We start from the raw sequence: 17625 nt of genomic DNA, 5'->3' as shown, positions 1-17625 counted from the left end.
ATTTTTTTCTTGGAATATTAGAGGCAAATATAGAAATAAATCCTTCACTAAAGTGATTCCTACATTATTGAATCACATTAATTATTCATCCCTTACGAGACAACAAAGCAGTCCTGGAAACAAGTAAAGCAACCATTACAATGATTACATTAATGAAGTTTTCTTTCCACAATGACACTTGTAAGTGACAAAAATCAACTGCAGCTGCCAGGAAGCCGACGTCCTCCTTTGTGTCCGTATTCTATCTGCTTGATTTATGGCCATAAGGAAACAACATGTACTAATCTCAAGATTCTCGAATGAATCCGTCCCATCTGCGGTGAGATGACCGTGATGCCTCTGAAGAAGGGCAGCAGCAGCTCATTGCCATGCTGTGTTGATGCTCACTGACTCGAACACTTTGAAAATGGTCAGCTTAAAAGTTTCATATGGTGGGAGGGACAGACCACTGACATATTTCCTGGAAGCAGGTTGCCTCCTGCTGTTGTAGCCTCCAGGCAAAAGCAAGAAATGCACCTTTTACAGGAGGCAAACATTATTCTCTCTAAAAATGTATAATATGTAACATTTCCCGATGTATCAATAACCCATTGTAATCTGATGTTCTCATCTGGCCAGTGGCCATCTGTTCAGGTTTGAAGTCACTGTGGATGATGACGACTTAGAAGAAGCAGCAGATCTGTGCTGATTCGGCTCAAAGGGAGAACGACAAAAAGCCTGGAAGGTTGTTTTTTTAGATTGCTTGATGAACACATTCACATGTGTACGCTAGATTTACACACATGTAATTCTATCGAAGTCGCTTAAAGCAGATCACACAATGACCCATGTGCTTTTTCAATCAGTGCACGGGTGTGATAAAGTGCAGTTAGAAAAGCATGATGAGTGCTGAGCAGAGAGCTATTCTCTCAAGGCCTGCTGGGAAACACACACACTCCTTCACCTCAAACACAGGCAGTGTGTGTGAAGAGCAGTCAATGTTATTCCCATAAAGTACTGTTGTATCGACAAGACACTGGAACAGCACATGATCCATTGTATATTCTATAATTACAGCTGAATGTCATTCACATCTGAAGCTTTGACACTTTTTCAAAGCATCAACGTTGTACGCTGTCGAAGGAAAATAAAAGGAAGAGTATGACGGGAGGAATCCAGCTTCACTGTAGATGCCGTTGTACTTTTGTGGTCTCTGCAGCAATATTTATACAAAATAATAATTCCACATCACGCCATCACATAACACTTCTATAATTTCGAATGACAGCACCTTTTTATAATATGACCTGAAACCTACAAATAATGACTCGAGAACAAAGACAATTACAGAGATAACCATCACAATTAAATCAATGATTAAAGGATAAATTCTACCCTGTATAAGTTAGCTGGCCCAATGTAATACTGGTAATATTACAATTGTACAGCTGTGGCACCTGCAGGAGAACACAGGAGGAACATTTCCTGAAGTGCTTTGAAGTTCAAATAATATCAAATGCCGTCACATATAACATATATAACACCTTATATAGTACGAGTAACGATAGTGACCTCACTCTGTGTGCAGCACACCAGCACACCTCCGCATGAGTGCGCAAAACATATTAGACATGATAACAGGGGATAGAGCCATAGGGAAAATGGGTGAAGAACAAGAGTCAGACAGTTCTGCGGTCTGTGTCTTGCCTGGAGAGAATTGAGAATCTGGAATCTAAAGCATCATGTGTTATTGCAGAAAGAGCCATGCTTCATCATCAGCACCCGAAAACCTAGAAAAGTTTCTGTTGCACTCTTTGTTCGTTTTTTCATTGTATCAAGGGTGTCTTTCATTAATCTTTCATTCCGTCTCGACATCCCGATTCCGCGGGCGACCTGCGAAACCATAGCAGCACGCTACAGGATCTCACGAGGATCTCATTTCCGCAGCGAGCGCGAGCCCCGCATCCTTTGTGTGTGTGTGTGTTGTGTGTGTGTGTGTGTGTGAGGAGAGTCTGGGCGGTGGGAGTCCTTGACGACCCCAGATATAACACGTGGAAGGGGAGGAGGGCAAATTAGAACTACATATAACCACAACACAAAAACAGAAACAAAAGCACAACACCACGCTTTTGGCATTTGAGGCACCCTAGGCTTGCAGCTCATCTCTTTCATCTCCGCTGGTCTGCAAAGGGATCATATGGTGTTTCAACTAAAGATGCAGATGGAGATCAAGACCCCCCTCATCCTGGACTGGCACAAGTTCCAACTCCTCCTGGTAGGCGCGCTACAAATCTTGCCAAACCAGCAGACCCCGGAACAGCTTCTTCCCATTGGCCGTCCCTGTGATGCACTAACATCCCCAATTCATTGTCACTGTTGTTATTTTTGTCGTTTTTATATTGTACAATGGAATACATGTCGCTACTCTGTTGTCTACAATGTCTTTTTGATATTTATCCTGCTATTTGTAAATGACATGCATGTACAATGAGAGCGTACGTGTAACTGGAGTCACACATGCATGGCCAATAAAGCCGATTATTCTGATTCTGAACATGTGTCCAAGGTCGGGGGGACAGCTTTGCAGTTGGACGTCGATGAGATAACCCATAACTCCAAGATGTAAGACTTTTTTATTTATTCATGAATTGCTTCTGCCTGCTGCCGACTGATTGCATCGAACACAGCATCACTGAAATAGTATGCGATGTGTCGGACGCTGCCGACGACTAACGAGCGGGGTGCAGTCGACTCCTCTTTTCCTGCGTCCTTTGCTGGACAAATGATGAAAATTAGGATCCTCTGAATGAGACAAGTGGACCAGGCGAGGAGTCACTGACAGGCGCTGAAGACGAGAGTCAATTTACAAGTCTATCTATTTTTAATTGTTCACCTGTGGCGGTGAGATCTGAGAACGAGATCTCAGCACTGAAATGAGTTGGCCAGGGTCACCCTCAGGATTACTTCCTGATGGCGCCGCGGACGGCCGCCTCGGTGTGTTGGTGCGCGATGTTTTTTGTTGTTTTCGTTTTAAATACTGTTTTCTGCTGTGATTCCCAGAGCTCTTTCACCAGAGAAGAGCTCATGAACATCAGGGGAACAACTCCAGCGGATTTATTTCCAACGTTTTTAACTTCTGTGGAGTTACTGGACATTTTTGTAAAAGGTGTGCTCACCTTCGCCCACGTGGTGGCGCCGGAGAGGGAAGCGCTCAGGGCGCTTATGCGGCTACGGAAGCGGGATCTCGTACAGCGCTGCGGGCATATTTCTCCAACGTCCGCTCACTGTGCAACAAACTGGACGAACTCCAGCTGCTGGTGGGGAGAGACAGAGACTTCTCCTCATCCTCCGCCCTGTGTTTTACGGAATCATGGCTAAGTGGATCGATACCAGATTCTGCGCTCCAGCTCGCTGGCTTCCAGCTGTTCGGCGGACGGGACACGGAGCTCTCCGGAAAAGCAAAGGGTGGAGGAATCTGCTTTACCTCAACAACGGCTGGTGCAACGACGTAACGGTGATCCTACAGCACTGTTCGCGGACCTGGAATCTTTATCATTCACTGCAAACCCTTCTACTCCCCACGTGAGTTCGCTTCATTCATCCTGGCGGGTTTACATGCCGCCGCGAGGCGTGCACGAGGCACAGCGGACCCTCGCCGAACAGATACGGTGTGTGGGCGGACCTTCCCGGACTCTTTAGTTATTGTACTCGGGATTTTAACAAAGGAAACCTCAGCCACGAACTCCTAAATATAGACAGTTAATTAAATGCCCTACCAGAGAAGAGCATTCTGGACCACTGCTACACAACAATCAGCAGGGCCTATCACGCCGTCCTCGAGCTGCACTGGGAAACTCTGACCACGTCATGGTTCATCTGATTCCCTCATACAGGCAGAGACTAAAGCTCTGCAAACCTGTGGTGAGGAAGTTCAAGAAGTGGACCAGTGAGGCTCTGGAGGATCTGGCGTGCTTGGACTGTACTGACTGGGATGTCTTCAGGACTGCTACCAACAGCCTGGATGAGTACACAGAGGCTGTAACTTCCTACATCAGCTTCTGTGAGGACAGCTGTATTCCATCCAGCTCCAGGGTGAGTTATAACAACGACAAACCCTGGTTCACAGCGGAGCTCAGGAAGCTAAGACTGCAGAAGGACCAGGCATTCAGGAGTGGGGACAAGGACCTGTACACAGAGTCCAAATACAGGTTTAGCAAGGCGGTGAGAGATGCTAAGCGTCTGTACTCTGAGAAACTGCAACAGCAGCTCTCAGCAAGCGACTCTGCTTCTGTCTGGAGAGGGCTCAGGCAGATCACCAACTACAAGCCCAAATCACCCCACTCCATGAACAATGTGCTTCTGGCAGGCAGGCTAAATGAGTTCTACTGCGCTTTGAAAGACAATGGAGCAGTCCTGAGACCATCCCCACAGCCCCATCAACAAGCCACAGACCATCAGCCCACCCTCCCCAGCCCATCAGGGCTCACACCTCTGGAGCACCTCCATCAACTCAGCGGCGGCCCTCGTCATCCTGGAGAGAGGTGTCAACAGGCTGTTCAAAAAGCAGAACCGCCGCAAAGCAGCGGGCCCGGACTCCGTCTCCCCCTCCACCCTGAAGCACTGTGCTGACCAGCTGTCTCCGGTGTTCACCGACATCTTCAACACCTCCCTGGAGACATGCCACGTTCCAGCCTGCTTCAAGGCCTCCACCATCATCCCGTCCCAAAAACCCAAGATCACAGGACTCAATGACTACAGGCCCATCGCCCTGACCTCTGTGGTCATGAAGTCCTTTGAACGCTGGTCCTGTCACACCTCAAGACCATCACCGACCCACTCCTGGACCCCCTGCAGTTCGCCTACAGAGCCAACAGGTCTGTAGGCGATGCAGTCAACATGGCCCTTCACTACATCCTCCAGCATCTGGACTCCCGAGGAACCTCGCCAGGATCCTGTTTGTGGACTTCAGCTCTGCTTTCAATACAATCATCCCGTCCCTGCTGCAGGACAAGCTCTCCCAGCTGCACGTGCCCGACTCCACCTGCAGGTGGATCACAGACTTCCTGACCGACAGGAAGCAGCACGTGAGGCTGGGGAAACACGTCTCAGGCTCCCGGACCACCAGCACGGGTTTCCCCCAAGGCTGTGTTCTCTCCCCTCTGCTGTTCTCCCTGTACACCAACAGCTGCACCTCCAGTCACCAGTCCGTCAAGCTCCTAAAGTTCGCGGATGACACCACCCTCATTGGACTCATCTCTGGTGGTGCGAGCCCGCCTACAGGTGGGAGACTGACCACCTGGTGACCTGGTGCAGCCAGAACAACCTGGAGCTCAACGCTCTAAAGACAGTGGAGATGGTTGTGAATTTCAGGAGGAATGCAGCCCCACCCGACCCTCTCATCCTGTGTGACTCCCCGTCGGCTGTGAGTCCTACCGCTTCCTGGGCTCCATCATCTCCCAGGACCTCAAGTGGGAGCTGAACATCCGCTCCATCACCAAGAAGGCCCAGCAGAGGATGTTCTTCCTGAGGCAGCTGAGGAAATTCAACCTGCCAGGAGAATGATGGTACAATTCTACACGGCCATCGTTGAGTCCATCATCTGCTCCTCCATCACCGTCTGGCACCCTGCAGCCACAGCCAAAGACAAGCGCAGGCTGCAGAGCATCATCCGCTCGGCCGAGAGGGTTATCGGTTGCAATCTGCCTTCCCTCCAGGTCCTGTTCACTTCCAGGTCACTGAAGCGGGCCGGAAAGATTGTCGCTGACCCCTCCCACCCTGGACACTCCCTGTTCGAGTCCCTCCTCGGGAGGAGGCTGCGATCCATCATGACCAAGACCACCCGCCACACCAAAAGCTTTTTCCCGGCGGTCGGGCTCATCAATGGACCCGGGACTGACTGACTGTCACCCCCAGGACTACCACCTCTTCTTCCACCTTCCTCCCTCCTCCTTCTTCCCGCTCCTTCCTCTTCCTCCTCCTCCTCTCCTCCTCCTCCTCCTTCTTCTTCCCTCCTCCACACACGTCACTTTAACATGCACTTTAACTAAAACACACCACTTGAAGCACACACCCAAACACTTCACATTATTTGTTGTCTTTCTGTCGTGTTGATTGTTGTTTGTTTGTCATGTCCAAATGTTGCACCTTCCACCAAAAAAAATTCCTCGTTTGTTTGTGAAAACATTCCTGGCAATAAAACTGTTTCTGATTCTGATTCTGATCAGATTCTGATTTCTTTCCTCCTCCCCACCTCGGGCAGACCAAGAACATGCTGAGGAGGTTTTGTATGCCAGTTGGCCGTTGAAGGATTTGGCAGCCCCCATGAAGAGTTGGAGGTCGTGACCGTGAACAAGGACTGTTGCTGTCTCCTACCCCGGGCCAGAGTGGAGGAAAATGGATGGACGGTGGACACAAGCATGTTGTTGGTTTGTTGCACGGTCTTGTAAATCGTAGAGTAAGTCGGGGAATCAATGAAAGAGTGAAGAAGATAAATATTTCCTTCTGAGGAAACACAAAAAAATCCCTGGTTGTGTCAAAGCCACGGCTCGCAGACTCCGCATCGCTGAATGACCGCGTGACTATTTATTCCTTCTGCTCATTGTTCCACTGATTCAACCCGATTACTCTCATCTCTTCCCATTTTTGAACGTTTGAAATCTGCATTCATTTTGCCGGGAGGAGGAGTGACACCGACTGGCAGGACTTTTATCTGAAAAGCCGCTATAAATAACCGCTTGGAAGGAAGAAGGAGTGGAGCGACGGAGAGCAAAAAGAGAGAGTGAAACGGGGAGAGGGCTGGAGCGTTAAAATAGATCAGATGTGGGCTGTGCACACATTGGGTAAGCAGAGGGCATTTGGTTCGAGCCGCGGAGTGCTGCTGAATCCCAAAGCAGGCGGCTAGACAGGACGCATTTGATGAAATGCCCGGAAAAAATAAAACAAGCACATCCCGCCGCTCGATGATGACCTCTGGGGTGCACTACTAAACTTCCCCGCAATCTTCGCACACAGAGATAGTTCTGGGTTAATGCGCCTTGCTCTGGGGCACATCCGCGTGAGGATCCAAACACTTCTCTGACCCTTTCACACACACCACCCTGACCTCTTGTCATCTCCTCATCCTTCCTCTTTCCCTTTCTGATGATGATGGTGTTAAAAAAGGGGTCAGACTGGATCGGGGAGCACTGCCGCAATAACATCCATGGTCACAATGTGGGATTACAATGCTCCGGCTTAAAATGAGAAAAGTACATTTAAGGAGGGGGGGGGGGGGAAGCTTTATCTTTTGTGATTAGAGATGCTGAGACGGAAGTCATTTCTAGATGAGGGCGACTGCAAAGAGTTTAGCCCACAGGACTTACTGCTGATTACATAGAGGCTAGACAAGAAAGTAGGGTTCACATGTACGAGCGTGCGTGTGAAGTTATTACCCAACATCTTACTATTTCTGACACAGCGTTCAAAAACACGCACACACACCCGTAACAATCAGTATGCATAGACAATCACAGCCATGACCCCTTCAGCTATCTTATCTTCATCTCTGAGTTCAGATAATCCATATATAGGTCTGTTAAAACACACACACACACGCACGCACACACGCTGTGATTTGAAAAGGCCTGGCTTATGAGCTGCCTGGTCCGAAAGCTGAAGAACACACTCACCTTAGCGGTTTTCTCCCGCCACTCCGTTCTCCAGTAAAGAACAGAGTGGTGGATTGCTGGATGCTAATTATTTCTTCAATATGCCACAATGTCACAGATTCCCATTGTAACACATTTCAAAGCTCCATATCCTGCAGTCAAGGACTGTTTGGCACTGTGTCATGAGTGTCAAAAAATCAGCAATCACCTTAATGTATGACTAATTGATACTTCAGCCGTTATCTTATGGTTTATTAATGAGAGAAATTTAAATAATCTACCTTTGAAAATGTCTGCGCTTTGAATATACTGCTCTACAGAGGGTAAGAGATGTTTCTCAAAGATTGTAATCATTTAAAAATAAACATGTTTTACCTATGTGCAGCAGCATTAAATTGTATAATCAAAATGGAGTTACATTTATTAAAATTATGATATTATATATTTCATCATCCTTGCTCTACTTTGTTTGATCATTCATAACAGGGGGACATCCCCCCCCCTAACCCCCTCTCAGCATGAGAACATGTCATCGCAAGTACCGTCATGTCACAGTTACTTAATGAGTAAATCCATCCTCTGTGCGGTGTCTTCGCAAAAAAATTAGAAGAATCTAGTTTTGAAGCTAAACAGATTTACATAAGCCATTTAAGTATGCATCTTGAGTGATTAGGTTCCAATCAATTCCTGTTCTGCTTGAATACTAGTGAGTATAATCTCATCAAAACGGGGAATGTTACACGACACATTCGATTGTGGCCGACAAACGAAGCGAGTATTTGTGGGAATTAAAAGGATATGGATTTACATGAAATCTATCTACATATATATATATATTAGGGCTGTCAATCGATTAAAAAAAAAAACGAATTAATCTCACATTTTTAAATTCATTAATCGCGATAAAAAGTTTTGTTTTCTTCTTTTTTTTAAAGACAAAACTTCACTCAGAGCTGTGTTTGCAAAGAGGCTCCTACATATAAAGTGCCAGCGAGGTATTTAATATCGTGTATGATAAATTGTTTCTTCAGTGAAACATCCAGATTAGTAAAAAAAAAAGGTGTATTTGAGACCCAATTGGTCCTGTCATCTTAAACATTGAACAACAGCAGAACAAGTGGCCTTGGTAATTACCAATGTCAGTTAGTTTAAACTAACTGACATTCAAATATGTCACGTTAACCCTCTGGAGGCTGGGGGCATGTTCTCCATTCTACAAAAAAATGTAAATTCACCTTTTAAAGGCTTTTGCATGTGACACACCCCCAGGTGTTATACATCAAACATTCCAGAACAATCTCAGCTCTATATAATGAGGCACATTGTCCTCGCGCCGTGTTCTCTGGTTCTCTGACTGACAGGCTGCTAATGAGCCTCACCTGTGAGGTGGGAGGTCCTTTGTGATTTACTGAGTGTTCATTGGTCGTTTTTTTCGCTAAATGTTGACAGACAAACAGATTGACAAATCATGGTGAAGGGTTTCGTGTGAGAGTGTCACCAGACACGTCGCTCCCCGTCTCTGTGGATCTGAGGAGCAGACGGGAGGAAGGAGGAGCAGGAGGAAACCCGACTGATTCATCCAGGAGTTTAAACTTATTTCTGCTCCGTATTTTCGCGGAGAAATAATTGTTTTTAAAACAGAAACCGTGTCAAACCGTACTGCCGCGGCTTGACACTCAGAGGAGTGCAAAAACTTCAACGAACACCGGAAGTAAACAAAGTTGCGTTAATTGCGTTAAAATATTTTAGTGCGTTAATCGCAGCCAAATTAATCGCATAGATTAACGCTGACAGCCCTAATATATATATATATATTAGGGCTGTGAAACGATTACAATTTTTAATCAGGTTAATCACAGGTTTCTGTGGATTAATCATGATTAATCCCATATATACATTCAGGGTTTTTCCTGGGTCAAAATGGGTCTTCGGTGCTCCCAAAAAAATGTTTGGCGCACCGTCTGTTCGTTGAGTGAGTGATCAGCAGCTGGCCGCTCGGTCCATTGGCGCACCTCACAGTTGCGTATTGATCGGACAAGAAGACACGCTTATCAACTCCAGTGTTTCCCCTACCATTATAACAGGGGGAAATCTCCACCCGTCACCCTGTAATTTTCATCTACCCGCCCCCCGTCCCCGTCAACAATTCTCGGCGACATGACGAGCGATGCTACCGGCATCGAAGCTCTGCGGCGACCGCGATCGACATATTGAACACCCCTGCATTAAAACATTAAAGAGCCGAGAGTTTTTTTCAGCGAGAGAAATACGATGTGTGGCGGGGGGGGGGGGGGGGGTGCAAGTGACTTTTTCCGTCCCGGTATCCGAGCTCTGCGGCGCGTGAGACGGAGATCGGAGTCGTGTTAACGCAACACGTAGAGACAGAATGACATGCTGCTGGTTCGAGACCACCAACAACAGACGGATTGGAAGCTCATTCTGCGCATGCATTAAATGCGTAAAAAAAAAAAAAAACTAGTTAAACCTGTAATTTAATTAACTGAGTTAACGCGTTATTTTTCACAGCACTAATATATATATATATATTAGGGCTGGGCAGGTTAACGCGTTAATCTTGCATTAACGCATCAATTAATTAACGCCGACAATTATTTTATCGCGTGTTAACGCAGGTTTTATTATTTATTTTATCATTGTAAAAGTGTGTTGCTCACAGGCTTTTATTTTGTAAAAGTCTGCTACTGATTGCTGCGGAGCCGGAAAAGAAACTCATTCACGGTTTAACAAACATGGAGAAGAGTACGGAGATTTTAAATGGCCATTTTCAATTTAAAGTTCTTAAAGACGGCGGAGTCGACAGAAACAAAGTCATATGTAACCACTGCCAAGATGAATTGTCTTATCACCGGAGTACTTCCAGTCTTAAATATAATTTAAATGCTAAACACACCGTTGATGCCAGCGAATCATACAACCAAACACACAGTGGAGCGAGGCTTCGGCAGACGACGCTGCAGGAGGAGATCAACCAAGGCAAGATAAGTGTACCAATGCCACAGCGAAGTGGAGAGCTACAGACTGCAGGCGTTAGTTAGGGTGACCAGACGTCCGGTTTTCCCCGGACATGTCCTGCTTTTGAGACCTAAAAAATGCGTCCGGCAGGGATTCCAACTCTGGGTTTTCACAAACTAGTATTTACCCCTTACAAGTTTTGGAAATGGTATCTCCCTTACGTTCCACCTTCTTGCGTGAGCTGACAGAATAGAGGACAGTCATTGGTCGACCGATCTCAGGGTTGCCAGATACACGATAATTATCCTCCAAATACAACCATTTTGAGCCTTTGGTACGATACTTCACCATTTCCAATCTGGCAACACGGAGCACCTCGCCGCCTCCACTAGTTCATTGTTGTTTGTGCGGCATGCTATAAACTCCTACCAGCGCCGCGGCTCCCATAGCGCACTACGCGCTGTGCGTAGGGCACCACGTCCTGAGGGGACTCCACAAAATAGGAAACTAAAAAATCGTCATAGATATAATAATTATAATGCCGATATTATTTCAGTCTAGAAATATTAGGCACCTTTTAGGCATGTATATCACAAAACAGGCAGAACAAGAGAGATGTTTAATCGCAGCCCCCCCCCCCCCCCCCCTGCTTCGCGCACAGTCTCCAGCGTTCTGTCACAGTGTCTCTGCATAACAGCGTTTGACAATGTCCTGACAGATTTTATGGCACTTTAGTTCATATGGCAGTACATTTAATATAAGTGTCAAGTTCTAGGAATTGACAAACTGCACTGAAAGTGTTTTCTGGTGTCTCACTCTAACAGGAACAACACATGTTATGGCACTTTCATTCATATGGCAGAACATTTAAATAGAAGTGCGCTATACACTACTTTTGAATTAATTATTGGATTTTGCGTATACAAATGCGATTAATCGTGATTAATCGTGATTAATCAGGGAAATCATGCGATTAATCGCAATTAAAAATGTTAATCGTTGCCCAGCCCTAATATATATATGTGTGTGTGTGTGTATTTATGTAGCTGTGGGCTACGTGTGCCGTCCCTGGTCAGACTGAAACAGCGTGCCTCTGCACTCAAACGATTAGGGGTTCAGAGACCTACTTGACAGGATTCCAAGGGATCCCATGCCAAGCAAGGATTAGCTCCAATTGAAAAATATCTCAATAATTTACTAGACGTTACCTTAAATAAGGTCTCAAAGGAATCTAAGCTTATACTAACTACCTTGTGTGTGTGTGTGTGTGTGTGTGTGTGTACCATCCAAAACATTAAGATAATAACAAAAACATGATATGCATGTCTCAACCTTTCGCTCACGAGGTTTTTCTTCCTTCAGAACACCGACACCAAACAAACGTCTGTCCTACCTGCCACTGGTGTTGTGCAGGACCACCAGCGCATCAGGGAAGCCGTCCAGGTTGTAGTCCCCGAAGTGCAGGACCAGTGGGGTGGTGAGTTTCATGAGATCAAAGCTCCAAATCGTTTCCCTCTGCTGGAAATCCAACAGCACTGGTACCCACTGCCCACAGTCAAAGAGACAAAGTCACACACAGTCAGAACGATCCGATGCAATGCCGGACACATAGATAAGAGGAAATCAACGGACACTTCATTCTTACTCCCAAATCTTATTGTATTGAATTTTTATTAATCAATTGTGTTGATGTAATGACTTTTGTAAGTAGCGTCAACATTTTGAAAGAGAATACTAATAATAATAAACTTATCATCATCAACCGTGACCAATTATCTTCAACGGTTTCTACTTCTAACACGTCTACCTGTCTCTTGGACCCCATCCCGACGAGGCTGCTTAAAGACGTGTTGCCTTTAATTGGCGGCTCTCTATTAGATATTATCAATGTGTCTCTGCTAACAGGCCACGTACCACACTCCTTCAAGGTGGCTGTTATTAAACCTCTCCTGAAGAAGCCCACTCTGGATCCAGAGGTATTGGCTAACTACAGACCGATCTCTAACCTCCCCTTCCTCTCCAAGATCCTTGAGAAAGTGGTCGCAAATCATTTGTGCGACTTTCTACATCATAATAGTTTATTTGAGAAATTTCAATCAGGATTTAGAAAACACCACAGCACCGAGACGGCACTGGTGAAAATTACAAATGACCTCTTAATGGCAGCAGATAAAGGACATCTCTCTGTCCTGGTCTTGTTAGACCTTAGTGCTGCATTCGACACCATTGACCATGACATCCTGTTACAGAGACTGGAGCAGTCGATTGGCATTTCAGGCACGGCACTAATTTGGTTTAAACTTATTTATCAGATCGATCTCAGTTTGTATTTGTAAGCGATGGCCTCGATAACCACCAACGTTAATCACGGAGTTCCACAAGGTTCTGTGCTTGGACCAATTTTATTTACCTTATACATGCTTCCTTTGGGCAATATTATCAGGAAACACTCCATAAACTTTCATTGTTATGCAGATGACACTCAACTATATTTATCGATAAAACCAGAGGAGCAACCAACTCTGTAAAATTCAAGCATGTCTTAAAGACATAAAAACATGGATGACCTGCAACTTCTTGATGTTAAACTCAGACAAAACCAAGTAATTTTAATCGGCCCTGAGCACCTCAGAGATCAATTATCTGGTGATGTGGATTCTGTGACGGCATTGCCCTGGCATCCAACACCACTGTAAAGAATCTTGGCGTTATTTTGGTTCGGGACTTGTCCTTTACCTCCCACACAAAGCAAATCTCAAGGACTGCATTCTTTCATCTACGTAATATTTCAAAAATCAGGCACATCTTGTCTCAAAAGATGCAGAAAAATTGGTTAGCGTCATCACATTCGAGACTGGATTACTGCAACTCCTTATTAGCAGGCTGCTCTAATAAATCTCTTAGGTCCCTCCAGTTGATCCAGAATGCTGCAGCTCGTGTTCTCACTAAAACTAAGAAAAGAGATCACATCACTCCTGCACTAGCTGCTCTGCACTGGCTCCCAGTAAAATCAAGAATCACTTTTAAAATTCTTCTCTTAACCTACAAAGCCTTGATTGGTGATGCTCCATCATATCTTAAGGAGCTTGTCGCCATATTTGTGCCCCACTAGAGCTACGCTCACTAAATGCGGGACTACTTGTAGTTCCTAGAGTCTTAAAAAGTAGAATGGGAGCCAGAGCCTTTAGTTATCAAGCTCCTCTTTATGGAACCAGCTTCCAATTTCAGTCCGGGAGGCAGACACAGTCACCTCGTTTAAGAGTAGACTTAAGACCTTCCTCTTTGACAGAGCTTATAGTTAGGGCTGAATCAGGTTCACCTGGTCCAGCCCCTTGATATGCTGCTATAGGCTTATAGCTGCCGGGCGATGTTTTAGGATGCACTGAGTACCTATCTCCTCTTTTTCTCTCCTTAAGGATGAATGTTCATCTCAATCACATGTTACTAACTCTGCTTTCTCCCGAGTCCTTGGGGTTGCCTCATGGGGTCATCGGACCCTATGAGACGGCATAGATCTATCTGCCTGATGGATCGTCTGGTCGTGGAATTCCTGCTCATGACTGCGCCACTGTCCTGTTGAGACTCCGCACTCCTCCTCCCCACCGCCATCTGCCTGATGGATCGTGGGAGTCTCCATCGTGGAATATGCCTACTATGAACTATTCATACACTCTGTCATATTCATTGAATGTATTTTAACTCTAAATCTGTCCTTCTGTACACATTACATCTATTGCATCTGTCCATCCTGGAGAGGGATCCTCCTCTGTTGCTCTCCTCCAGGTTTCTTCCCTTTTTTTCCCCCTGAAGGGTTATTTGGGAGTTTTTCCTGGTCCGATGTGAGGTTTTGGGGCAGGGATGTCTATGTGTACAGATTGTAAAGCACTCCGAGACAAATTTGTAATTTGTGAAATTGGGCTATACAAATAAACTGAATTGAATTGAATTAATTTGTACGGCGCTTTTCAAACAGGGAATGCAGAAAATAAACAGAATCCACATGAAAACCGGGGAAATAAGATGGTGACACATTGGATGAAATAAAAACAAGATTATAGAACGCATCACATGAGTTGGATAATAAATCCCACTGAATAATAATGAGAATAAAATCTGTATCAATACAGTATTTTCAGAATGCACATATCTATCAATTAACACTGCAGCAGTACCATAAGGTCGTGATTCTCTTCTTCTCTGTTTTGATCTTTTTTACATCGATGGTTTTAAATTTCAAAATGAAAACGTAGAAAAGTATTTGACCTCAAATTCACTCTCTGCTGGTGAAAAGAAGGTGAATTATTCCATGAGTATGGGAAAAAAAAGCCAACTAAGTCAATCATTTTTGTTCTAACGGTGTTTTCACTCTGGCGTAGTCATGCATATTTTGGTGGTGCTTTTCCTTCAGACACAAATACCACAAATTACAAAAGTTAAGTGCAATGCACATATAACAAATAATCCCACATACAATATAAATCAGTCTCCACATTCGACTTCAATATTTCTCCCACTTCATGCTAAAAGAAAGGAGTGTTGGAAGCCTAACGTGAACTCCTCAGACCAACAGGTGTGCAGCTCATGGTGATTACAACATGTTGTAATCCAGGTCTCACAGTGCCGTTTTATTTCACCGGGACAAACAACTTGTACTGTTTCATCATGGGCTCAGATCAGAATAGCTCAAGGCACGACGTGGGCTTTCCAAGGTAACGGTAATGTGAATTGCAAAATGTCAATTATACTGAAGCTACGACAAGCTAAAAACAAAAAGGCCCTAGGCTGTGCGGCGAGAGCACTCCGATAACACACCTCTCTGCTGGTCTCATGCTGGCTATAGTTTTAAGAGCACTTTAACTCCAACAACAGCACCAAAATGACTTTGTGAAACACTTCACGTTGAAGTCACATACCACTGATTGAAGTTCAACCCTAGACCGCCCACCTAACAGCAATCTCGAGCCTTGAAGTGCAAACACAGAGTCCAGCCACACTTCAGGAAAAGCATTTAGTTGAGTAGGTAAAAAAACCACATTATTAGACTTGTGAATCCTCAATTTTGCAACTTCTCCGTGTGGGTCCCAAAACAAAGCCTCAGAGAAAGAGCAACATGTGACCAGTTATGACTGAACACATATGAACTGAGCAGAAGGTAACCAAAGGAACCCGTCTGAATAGGGTTGATAGTTGATATAGCTGCTTTCTGTGTGCTCACGGCCCGCTGCCTTGCCTTAATGCCACTCTCTTTATCCAAGTGCTGAACAAGCCCTCCCACCATTTTAACAAGGCATCTTTCCCCCATCTTGATGATTCGGATGCCAAGGTAATCGGGCCCTCGGGGGGGCCTTGCTGCAATACTGTGACTGACTGGCATCTGGAAGGTAACATTCAAACTAAATGAGGTGCTTGTTTTAAACAGCGTGAAACAAAAGCGGCACGCCAGAGACGGTGTGGAGGCCATTGCTACCCCTCGCTTAATATGAATACCATTTCAGTGAGCCGCTGCATCAACACCGGGTCAAGCAGTTATGTCATGGCGTATTTCTCTGTCTCATTACATGCTGGTGACTGAATGCCTTATCATCCCTAACCCTTCATCAAACTCCACCAGCGGCACATTTCACCGTTCAGTGCGGGATGCGCAGTTTGGCACGCCAGTTGTTTCTGACCGACACCGTACTGCACCATGTGACCTCATTAGCCTAATACAGGTAAGTTCACTTATTTGCTAGTTTATTGGTTAAAGCTAATGCAGTCTAAATCCTCAGTTATAAATCCTTCCTTTGTGTATGTTATAATGCTCCGTTTCTGTAGAAAATGTTTCAGACCGGTGTTGATTCAACTGTGTGCTCTATATTAAGGCTGCATTTAGTTTGTGGTGCTGTTCACCTGTATTGCCCGACACAAAGAGGTGTTTCCTTCAAGCCTGATTGACATGGAGGAGGAAAAAATATTAAGAACACCAGTCAGTAAATTGTAATTAGAACGTGCAGTTAAACACAAAGGTAGATATTGTCACAGTTAACTGGTTTGCTTATGATTCCGACTTCACACCAAATTAATTGGATACTAGATTTAGGGATTGGACAGCTTCAGGAATAAAAAAGAGGGAGGAATATCGATATCTGAGGAAGAATACACTGTAATATGTAAAGTTCAATGGAAGTGTACCGACTCGCAAACATGGAGAGAGTTTGGGTGAAAAAAGGTGATGCTGTAGAGGATGTGGAAATCAAAATACAAACCATTATCATATTGTTTGGGCTGTCCCTGTTATCACATAATATGAGAAAGAGATACACACCGCCCTACAATTTTCTTTTTAGGGTGGAAAGTAAAACCATGTATCTGCGATATTTACTATAAATCATTGTCAAAAAGAGACAAATATTTTATAAATGTGTCTGGCAAAAAGCCTCTCACCAGGTAATGGTTCATCACAATAGAGTCCCACTCTGAATCCATGTAAAGACGTTACCATGGACATTTACAACGTGGAGAAGATAACACCATCAGTCAACTACAAACTGGAAACATTTTTGGAGTAGACCCGTTACATTCTGTCTTTTTGTTGTTGTTTATTCTATGTTTGACACCCCTTGCTCTATATGTGGATAACTAAAATGAGCATCATCTAAAAATCTGGACATGCAATGTCAATTACCTGAAAGACATCTGTAAATGTCTGAGTGATGCCTACTGTAAAAAAAAAAAGACCTTTCAGTTTGTTTGAGGTCAAGTTGATGCATTCAGCTGGAAAAAGACTTCATTTGGCCACGATTGTCTGAAAAAGCAAATTCATGAGACTTATATGAATGTATGTGTGTACATTATAGGTTAATATTAAAACTATATATATATATTTTGTTTAGTCTAATAAAGAAAAAAATGTATCTGGTTTTATACATTCAAAGGAAGCATACATTTTGAGACTCACAGCTACAGTTGTGTTTGTGTGTGTGTGTGTGTGTGTGTGTGTGTGTGTGTGTGTGTGTGTGTGTGTGTGTTTGTGTGGTTGATACTATAA

The 17625-nt window shown here is 44.7% G+C and overlaps 1 protein-coding gene across 1 annotated transcript in view; it reads right to left on the bottom strand.

Moving 5' to 3' along the window:
* Nucleotides 1-17625, bottom strand: part of itfg1 (integrin alpha FG-GAP repeat containing 1) — a 135988-nt gene that overhangs the window by 54157 nt on the left and 64206 nt on the right. Inside the window, exon 10 of the mRNA XM_056412229.1 lies at nucleotides 11992-12143. Within this exon, the coding sequence (XP_056268204.1) occupies nucleotides 11992-12143 (152 nt within the window). The remainder of the gene's footprint in view (nucleotides 1-11991; nucleotides 12144-17625) is intronic.

The sequence above is a fragment of the Pseudoliparis swirei genome, chromosome 4, assembly GCF_029220125.1.
Source record: "Pseudoliparis swirei isolate HS2019 ecotype Mariana Trench chromosome 4, NWPU_hadal_v1, whole genome shotgun sequence".
Lineage (NCBI taxonomy): Eukaryota > Metazoa > Chordata > Actinopteri > Perciformes > Liparidae > Pseudoliparis > Pseudoliparis swirei.
This window is presented reverse-complemented; position numbering and strand designations above follow the sequence as displayed.